The sequence below is a fragment of the Rhea americana genome, unplaced genomic scaffold (genome assembly GCF_003343005.1).
Source record: "Rhea americana isolate MKP2758 unplaced genomic scaffold, rheAme1 scaffold_303, whole genome shotgun sequence".
NCBI lineage: Eukaryota > Metazoa > Chordata > Aves > Rheiformes > Rheidae > Rhea > Rhea americana.
This window is the reverse complement of record NW_028186428.1, coordinates 11,519-20,384: the sequence shown is the minus strand read 5'-3', so window position 1 is coordinate 20,384 and position 8,866 is coordinate 11,519. Positions and strand designations below refer to the sequence as shown.

Here is an 8,866-nt window from a genome sequence, read left to right as displayed (position 1 = left end):
CGCTCCGCTCTGTTTTGTTTCGAGCCGAAGTTCCGAGCGGGCCGACTCAGGAGACAGGCCCGAGCCCGTGACGCACTTCCGGAAACCGGTTCGCGAGACCACGTGACGCAGGAGCGTGGGGGGGAGTGGTCATGTGACCCGCTCTGGGGCCGGCCGCTAGCCTGGACCCCCTCCCCGGGCCGGTGCCTGGCACGGCGGCTCCATGGCAACGACGCCGGCGGTGACGCCATCGCGGCGCCGGCGGGGGCGACCCGCCCCCAAGGGCGGGCAAGGGCGCGACCCGGCTCCAGGCGCTGCCGGCGGCGTCGCCATGGCAACGGGCGCGGCGGCTTGGCCGCGCGGCGCCAACGGCCGGCGGGCATCGCCCCGCGGTGTCACCCCCACAGGGTCACCCCTCCGCAGTGTCACCCTGCTGCCGTGACACCCACCTCCAAAGCCAACCCTCAGCCCCACGCTGTCACTGTCACCTTGCCCTACAGCGTGTCACCCAGCCTCACTGTCACCTACCCTACAGCCAGCCCCTAGCCCCACAAAATCACCCCCTTGCGGTGTCACCCATCCCACAGCCAACCCCCAGCCCCACAGCATGTCACCCTGCTGCACAGTCACCCTGCCCCACAACGGGGCTGTGTGTCAGCCAGCCCCACACTGTCACCCCACCCCACAGCCAAGCCACAGGCTCCAACATGTCACCCTGCCCCACAGTGTCCCACAACAGGACCCCAGCCCCACACCGCCACCCCCCAGCCCCGCAGCGTGTCCCCGGTCCCCCAGCGCCCCGGGCTGGGGCCCGCGGGCAGCCCAGGGCAGCGCAGGGACACAGGCAGCCTCGTGCTGTAGCTTTATTCACAGGCGTGAGCAGCACCCTGGGGACCCGGGGCAGCCCGTGCCCGCCGCCCCAGCGGCACAGGGGCAGGGACACGGCCCCGTGGGGCGGGCAGGGGTCCGGCCAGCGTGGCGCTCACTGGCAGGTGTTGTAGATCTGGACTTGCTGGTTGATGGTGGCCAAGATGTCCCTCATCCTGGCCTCCAGCCCATCCAGCTGGGCCGCCTTGGCGTCCAGCACCCGCTCGTTCTGCTCGTAGGCCTCCTCCAGCACTGCGCAGACGGGGAAGGACGGGGGTCAACACGGCGCCGCTGGCCCGGCCCCTCGCCCGGCCCCGGCCCCCGCCTCACCTCGGAGCCGCTGGAGCTTGCTCTGCGCCTCGCGCAGCAGCCCGGCGGCCTCGGCGCGCAGCTGGTCCGCCCGGCTCCCCGCCTGCAGCGCGCCCTGCGCCCGGTGCTGCACCAGCTCCTGCGCCGTCCGGTACCGGTCCCGCAGGTGCCCCTCCAGCAGCTGCGGCGCGAGAGGGCAGCGTCAGCGCCGCCGCCGCCCCCCAGCCCCGCCGCGCACCCCCCGCCGCAGCCCCTGGCTCGCTTGCCTGCTTGGCCTCGTCGGCTCGGGCCTGCGCGCCGCCGGCCGTGTCCTCGGCTCGGGCGGCCACCAGGCTGTTGTTGGCTCGCTTCACCTTCAAGGCATCCACCTGCCGGTCCAGCAGCCCGACCCGCTCCATGGCACTGGCCAGCTGCTGCTCCGCGTTCGTCATCTGGGCCTGCATCTGGGCACCGGCACCGACACCGTCAGGGTGCCCATGTGGTGGGGACGGACACCACCAGGATGTCCGTGCAGCAGGAACGGACACAGTCACGGTGTCTGTGCAGCAGGGACAGACACCACCAGGGTGCCCACAGACCAAGGACAAACACTCAGGGTGTTTGCAGGGATGGACACCGTCAGGGTGCTCATGCTGGGGGGACGGACACCGTCAGGCTGTCCGTGCAGCAAGGATAGACACTGCTGGGGTGCTCTTAGACCAAGGATCTAAGGACACCACCAGGGAACCCACTTGATGGACAATGACACCATGAGGTTGCCCACATGGTGGGGACCACTGGCATGAAGGTGTCTCATGGCAGGGATGGACACCACCTGGGTGCCCACATGGTGGGAATGGATACTGTCAGGGAGTCTGCGTAGCAGGGACAGATGCCGTCAGGTTGCCCATAGACCATAGATGGACACCACCAGGGTACCCACATAGTATGGCCGGACACCATGAGGTTACCCCCATGGTGGGGACCGACGGCATAAGGGTGCCCCAGGGCTTGGATGGACACTGCCAAGGTGTCCATGTGCCAGAGACCAACACCATCAGGGCACCTGGGTGGTAGGGATGGGAGTCTGCCTGTTCCCACAGGACAGAAGCCACGGGGAGCTGGAAAGAGACCCTTACCACACCAAGTGCTCTCTCGCTGTGCTGGATGTCGCTGGTGGCACCACGGATGGCGTGCTCAGCCGTGCCCTGGGCTTGCTGCGCCTCCTCCAGCGCCTGCCGCACTGCCTCGGCCGTGCTCCTCACGCCCTCCGCCTGCGACCTGCAGCCGGGGCGGCCGCAGCCTCAGCACCTGCTGGGGCCCAGGTCTCTGGCAGGGCTGCGTCCCCCCGGCGCGCGTCCCAGCCCCACGCTCACCTGGACCTCTGCGCATCCTGCAGCAGCTGCCCGGCCTGGCGCACATCGCCGGCCGTCTGCTCCAGGATGGTGTCCACGCTGGCCAGGCCACGCACCCGTGCCTTGATCTCCTCGGCCAGCCGGTGGATCTGGGCCGGTGAGGCGGGCAGCGACAGCTCCAGCACCCGGCTGGCCACCACCTCGATGCTCTCGGGGTCGGCCCCCTCCTCTGCGGGCAGGAGCCGTCAGTGCCATGTGGTGCTCCGGGGCAGAGGGGCGCAGGGTCGCGGGCGCCCGGGAGGCACAGGTGGACAGGGGAGGTGGTGCCAGGCAGCGGGGAGGGCAGCGTGGGGCAGGGAGTGCAGGGGGACAGGGGCAACGGGGAATTGGAGGGCAGTGCTGGGGCTGTGCTGCGCGATGCTGTGCAGGGTTGTACAGTCCACGGGCAGTGCAGGGGCCGCGCGGTGCCACGCGGTGCCATGCAAGGCAGTGCGGTGCCATGCAGCGCCGGGCAGGGGCCGCCGGCCCCCGCTGCATGCCGCCACTCACGGCTCAGGAAGGCCTTGACGTGGCTGATGAGCTCCCGCAGCTCCTTGTTGGAGCGCTCCATGCGGGCCCTGGTCTGGTTTGCCTTGTCCAGAGCTGCCTGTGCCTGGAGCCGGGCCTCATCCGCCTTCCCCTTGGCCTCGGCCACCTGGGCAGGGGCCAGAGACCCTCAGCGCCCGACGGGCTCGGCTGCGCAGCCCAGTGCCCGCCGGCCCCGCGGCACGCACCTTGTGGGAGAGCTGGGCCACGTCGCCGGCGGCCCGCTGCAGCTCCTCCCGGGTATGGCGTGCCCGGTCCAGCGCGCTGTCAGCCGTGGACACGGCCCCGCCGCAGCTCAGTCCCCCGCAGCGCTGTCCCCCGTCCTCGTCCCGGCACCCAGCTCCTCCGCAAGGGCTCTCGGAGCAGGGCGCGTCGGCTGCAGCCCCGCACACCTGGAAGGGAGCGCAGGCTCGAGGAGGCTCTGGGCACCGTCCTCGGTCCCTGCCCCGTGCCCCTCACCTTCTCGTTGAGCGGCTGCAGGCTCAGCGCCTGTGCCCGCGCCGCCAGCTCCGTCAGCGCCCGCCGGCTGGCTGCGTTGTGCCGGTTGAAGTCGTCCCGGCGGCTGGCCAGGAGCTGCTCTGTGCGGCGCCGCGTGGCTGCCGAGGCGCTCGCGGGGCCGTGGGTGGCACTGTCTGCACGGCGCTCGGCCTCCTGCGACTCCGCGTGGGACTGGTGGATGCTGTCGTAGGCGCCTGGGGGGGCGGCACGGGAGTTGTGAGACCCCCGGCCACAGCCCTGCTGCCCCGATGCGGCCCCCCGGCACGGGGCTCCCGACTTCCTCACCGAGGAAGTTGGAGGTCTTGAGGGTGTGCAGCCGCTGGCCCAGCTCCTGCACGCTGTGGTTGAGGGCGCGGGCGCCCCGGTCCACGGTGCTCAGCACATGGCTGGCGTTGAAGTTGGCATCCTGTGCGGCCGTCAGCTCGCCCTCCAGCCGCGTCAGCCTCTCCGTGGCCTCCCCGATCTGCTGCCTGCGAGGCAAAACGGGTGAAAACCCGCTGCCAGGGCCGCCCTGGGGACCCGCGCCCAGCGCTGGCGCTCACCGCAGCCAGTCCACGGTGCGCATCAGGTGGGTGGCAGTGGCCGCTGTGGCGTTGCGGGCAGCGACGACGGCCTGCACGGAGGCCAGGCTCTCCTGCAGCTGGCGGAAGGTGCCCTCGAAGGCGCCGGCAGCGCCGGTGTGCTGCAGCAGGCTGGCCCGCTGCGCCAGCGCCCGGGTGCGAGCAGCCAGGTCCTGCACCACGCGGTCCCAGTCCCCGAAGCAGGGGTGGCAGGGCTGGCAGGCGGGGAAGGCGCCGGCAAAGCCCCGGGCGCACTGGTCGCAGCGGACGCCTGAGACGCCGGGCCGGCAGTCACAGTGCCCGCTGCCGCGGTGGCACTGGGTGCTGGCAATGCCGCGGGGGTCGCAGTCGCAGGCTGTGGGGAGAGCGGGCGTCAGGGCACCTGCAGCCTCGCCGCGGCGGGGGAGCCGTTTCCCCCACGGCAGCCCCGGCTCTCACCTCGGCACTGCTGCCGTGGGTCGCCCCAGTGGTTCTCCTGACAGTCAGCGCAGGTCCGGCCGCCGAAGCCCGGCTGGCACGAGCACTGCCCCGTGAACTGAAACAGGGAGGCTGAGGCTGGCACCGGTGCTGGGCGCCCCGGCACCCCCGCCGCCCGTCCCCAGGGTGTCTCACCTGGTTGCAGGTGGGCGCCAGGGCGTGCTGGGGGTGGCAGGCGCAGGGTTCGCAGCCCTGCCCGCTGCCCAGGTTCCAGAAGTTGGGGCTGCAGCGGTCGCAGCTCTGACCCTCCACGTGGGGCAGGCAGCGGCACTGCCCGCTGCGCCCATCGCACTGGCACTGCTGCGGCCCACAGGTGCTGGGGTCGGTGCCCAGTGCATTGCAAGAGCAACCTGCAACCGGATAGGTGCTGAGTACCGAGTGGGGATGGGAGTGGAGATGGGAGTGGGGATGGGATGAGGAAAGGATTGGGGCAGGGATGAGATTGGGGCAGGGATAGGATGGGGAAGGTGATGGAAAAGGGATGGGGGCAGGAGCAAGGCAGGGCCACAGGCACCCCCCCCACAGCGTGCATGGGCAGGGGGCGGCTGTGGGCGTGCAGGGTCCCTGGGGCCGGGCCGGGCCGTGCAGTGGAGCTGGAGGCAGGTCTGCTGGCAGCGCGGGTACTCACGCCTGCAGCTGTGCCGCGTGGCGTCCCCGTAGTAGCCGGGCTGGCACTCTGCGCAGTGGGGCCCCGCCGTGTTGTAGAGGCAGCGCAGGCAGCGCCCTGTGCGCCGGTCGCAGGCGTCCGGGTCGGTCATGTCAATGTTGTTGTGGCACTGGCAGGGCAGGCAGCGCCCACCAAACTGCAGCGGGTCCCCGTAGTACCCGGGCGCGCACTCGTCACAGCGGGGACCTGCCGGCACAGCGAGCTGGGCAGTGCCGGGAGCTGGGGCAGGGCACCCCTGGCCGCCCTCGGGGCTCCCCAACGCCAGCACCCACCTGTGTACCCAGGGCTGCAGTGGCAGATGACTTGTTGGGAGTGCCCATCCTGGTGGCAGGAGGTGGCGAAGTGGCGGCTGCTGCCGGGCCCCTCGGGGCAGGGGCAGGGCCGGCAGTGCTGGCCGGAGCCCAGCGCCGGGTTCCCGAAGTGCCCGGCCGCGCACCTGGGGACAGGCGGTGAGCGGGAGCCTGAGCTGCCGGTGGCACCGTGCCCCAGCCCGCGGCGCCCCACTTACCGCTGGCACCTCTCGCCGTCCGTGTGGTCGCGGCAGCGCAGGCAGGCGCCGGTGCGGGGGTCGCAGTCCTCGGCGTGCCCGTTGCACTGGCAGGGCCGGCAGGCCGGGAAGCCCCAGTGGCCCGGCTGGCAGCGGTCGCAGCGCAGCCCGTGGGCGCCCTCGCGGCAGGCGCACTGCCCCGTGGTGCTGTCGCAGACGCTGCTCACCGACCCCTCGCTGCTGCACTGGCACGCTGCGAGGCAGGGCGCCGAGAGCGTCGGCGCTGGGGCCGCCGCCGCCGAGCGTCCCTCCCCGCGCGTCCCCGCGGAGCCGCCCGGCTCCTCCTCGGGGCACTCACCTCGGCACCCGCCAGGCACGAAGCCGAAGGTTCCCAGGGAGCAGCGGTGGCAGCGGCGCCCCACCACGTTGGCTTTGCACTGGCACTGCCCACCCTGGGGCCGGCACTCGGCGCTGAGCGAGCCCTGGGGGTCGCAGAGGCAGGCTGCGGGCAGAGCGCGGCGTGAGCGCGGCGGCCCCACGGCCACGGGGCGCGAGCGCGCGCGCGGGGCCGTACTCACGCAGCGCCCCGTCGTGCAGGACGGCCGACATGCTGCTGAGAAGGCTGGAGCACGGCTCGGCCACGGGCGACTGCCCCACGGCGTGGAAGTGCTGGGCACAACGGTACCGCTCAAAGGTCTCCCGACGCCCCGCGGCGCTGGGGTCGCCTGCGATGAACATCTCCAGGGAGGAGTAACGGGGCAGGAGCACCAGCTGGGGGAGACAGGGAATCGGGACACCCCCCTCATCTCTCCCCTCACCTCCCACGGGTGCATCCTGTGCGCAACCCAGCTGCCCCACATGCACCCTGCGCAATGCCCAGCCTGCTCCACGCTGCACCCCGTGCACCAAGCAGCCACCCTGTGCACCCTCCCTGGCCCCCACAGCCAGGTGCCCCCCGGGGACGCCCCTCACCGAGTCGATGAGCACGCTGGCGGAGGGCGGCTCTTGCCGGGCTGCAGCACAGCCCAGCTCCAGGCGGAGGGTGTAGGAGACGCCCTTCTCCAGGCAGACGGGCTGGGGCAGCACCACGTACCTGCGGGGCAGCAGAAGGCAGGCACGGGCAGATGGGTTCCCCCTGCCCCTCCGGCTCCCCGGGCAGCTCGGCCCGGCCCCGGCGGGGTGCTCACCTCGCGCCGGACGGGAGGCTGGCGGAGAGCTGGTCGTCGGCCGGGATGGTGTTTCCACAGGGGCTGCTGGCGGAGACGGGGCTGGGGCGCAGCACCCGCAGCCTCACCTCCTTCCAGGGCTCTGGGTGCTGCAGGCAGAGAACAGGGCAATCGCCGCCCCGAAAGCCTCGCCGGCCCGCGCTGACCGCGGCCCCTCGGCCGGGAACGCGGCTCAGCCTCCCCGGCCCGGCTCACCTGGGGCTCGTAGCGGATGACCACGTCGTACTCCATGGAGAAGGGCACGTTGCCCACGTGAAACTCCACCGAGCTGCCCTCCGTCACGCGGGCAAAGCCCCTCCCCGTCCACGAGGCCGGGCGGCCCGCGGGGGGCTCGCGCTCCACCACCGAGCCCTGGTGCGAGGGGCAGTTGATGCGACCCCGCAGGGCACCCTGGCCGCAGGCATCGCTCCCCTCTGCTGCAGGGCAGGGTGCCTACGAGCCTGGGCACCTGCAGCTCCCCGCAGTGCCCAGCTTGCCCGGGGGCGGCTCGGCCCCTCACCTGCTGCAGCCGGGCATCCTCAGCCTCGTAGGTGTAGTGGTCCAGGTTGATGTGGTAGAAACCGGGCTCCACCTGGCCGCACCGCCGTCCCACCATGTGGCTGCGGCACCGGCACTGCCCCGTCTCCGCAGCACACCTGGCACGCCGACGGCACTCTCAACACCGAGCCCTGGCGCTGCACGCTGGCAGGGTGCCCCGCCGCTGCCCCCAGCCCCAAACTCACAGGTTGTCTCGGGCGCCTCCCACGTCGCAGTCGCAGGGCCGGCACCCCGGGAGGTCGTGGCTCAGTGCCCAGTGCTCGGGCTGCAGGGAGCGAGAGCGTCAGCGAGCGCCCGGCTCCGGCGCCGTGCCCCCGAGCACCGCGCGCGGCCGCCGGGCAGCTGCGCAAGCAGCCCCACTCACCAAGCACTGGTCACAGTTGCGCCCGGTCACCAGCCGCTTGCAGAGACAGTCGCCGCTGACGGGGTCGCACCGGCTGCCCTCGGCCACGGTGCCGCGGGGGTCACACTGGCACCCTACGCAGAGAGCCAGCCGTGTCCGGCAAGGCCAAGCCACACGCCGAGCCCCGGCGGGTGCCCCAGAGCCCGCGGGAGCCGGCGCCGCCGGCGGTACCTACGCTGGCAGCCCTGCGGGTTGGCGGCACTGAGCCCGAAGAAGCCGGGCTTGCAGCGGTCGCAGCGGGGGCCCTGCACGTGCTCCTTGCAGCGGCACTGCCCCGCGAGGAGCCCCCGGGCCGGGTCGTCGGCAGCGTCGCACAGCCCGCCGTCCAGCGAGCCCTCGGGGTCGCAGTCGCAGGCTGCGGGCGCAGGCAGCGTCAGCACCCGCGGCCGGCCGCGCACCCTCGGGCGCCTGCCCGGGCACCCCAGCACCCCCAGCCCCACCTCGGCACACCGCAGGGTCCCGCAGGTCCTTGCTGGGGTCCTTGTAGTAGAAGGGCTTGCAGAGGTGGCAGCGGCGGCCCATGGTGTTGTGCTGGCAGCCGTCGCACACGGCCCCGCTCGCGTTCCCCGTGGCCAGGTACACGGCCATGTCGAAGTGGCACCGCCGCGAGTGCTCGTTGCAGTCGCACCCTGCGGGGCCGGCACCGCGGGGGGGCATGCAGCACCCCGACCCCGGCCCCCAGCCCCGGCATGCAGCACCCCGACCCCAACCTCGGCATGCAGCACCCTGACCCCAGCCCCCAGCCCCGGCACGCAGCACCCCGACCCCAGCATGCAGCGTCCCGACCCCCAGCCCCGGCACGCAGCACCCCGACCCCGGCATGCAGCGCCCCGACCCCAGCACACATCACCGGCACGCAGCACCCCGACCCCGGCATGCAGCGCCCCGACCCCGGTTCCCAGCCCCGGCATGCAGCACCCCGACCCTGGCATGCAGC

General features: G+C 72.6%; 1 protein-coding gene across 1 annotated transcript in view; it reads right to left on the bottom strand.

The window, feature by feature from the left end:
* Nucleotides 1-828: 828 nt before the first annotated feature.
* LAMB2 (laminin subunit beta 2) overlaps nucleotides 829-8,866 on the bottom strand; it is a gene marked incomplete at its 5' end in the record, with an annotated part of 19,423 nt that continues 11,385 nt past the window's right edge. The window contains 25 exons of the mRNA XM_085309807.1: nucleotides 829-1,098; nucleotides 1,177-1,336; nucleotides 1,422-1,598; nucleotides 2,274-2,415; nucleotides 2,511-2,718; nucleotides 3,039-3,183; nucleotides 3,263-3,466; nucleotides 3,534-3,766; nucleotides 3,858-4,042; nucleotides 4,115-4,487; nucleotides 4,571-4,667; nucleotides 4,745-4,959; nucleotides 5,238-5,462; nucleotides 5,549-5,712; nucleotides 5,785-6,016; nucleotides 6,122-6,265; nucleotides 6,342-6,534; nucleotides 6,736-6,856; nucleotides 6,951-7,078; nucleotides 7,185-7,340; nucleotides 7,489-7,624; nucleotides 7,712-7,791; nucleotides 7,891-8,003; nucleotides 8,105-8,284; nucleotides 8,370-8,558. Of these exons, the coding sequence (XP_085165933.1) occupies nucleotides 962-1,098; nucleotides 1,177-1,336; nucleotides 1,422-1,598; nucleotides 2,274-2,415; nucleotides 2,511-2,718; nucleotides 3,039-3,183; nucleotides 3,263-3,466; nucleotides 3,534-3,766; nucleotides 3,858-4,042; nucleotides 4,115-4,487; nucleotides 4,571-4,667; nucleotides 4,745-4,959; nucleotides 5,238-5,462; nucleotides 5,549-5,712; nucleotides 5,785-6,016; nucleotides 6,122-6,265; nucleotides 6,342-6,534; nucleotides 6,736-6,856; nucleotides 6,951-7,078; nucleotides 7,185-7,340; nucleotides 7,489-7,624; nucleotides 7,712-7,791; nucleotides 7,891-8,003; nucleotides 8,105-8,284; nucleotides 8,370-8,558 (4,337 nt within the window). The remainder of the gene's footprint in view (nucleotides 1,099-1,176; nucleotides 1,337-1,421; nucleotides 1,599-2,273; nucleotides 2,416-2,510; nucleotides 2,719-3,038; nucleotides 3,184-3,262; nucleotides 3,467-3,533; nucleotides 3,767-3,857; nucleotides 4,043-4,114; nucleotides 4,488-4,570; nucleotides 4,668-4,744; nucleotides 4,960-5,237; nucleotides 5,463-5,548; nucleotides 5,713-5,784; nucleotides 6,017-6,121; nucleotides 6,266-6,341; nucleotides 6,535-6,735; nucleotides 6,857-6,950; nucleotides 7,079-7,184; nucleotides 7,341-7,488; nucleotides 7,625-7,711; nucleotides 7,792-7,890; nucleotides 8,004-8,104; nucleotides 8,285-8,369; nucleotides 8,559-8,866) is intronic.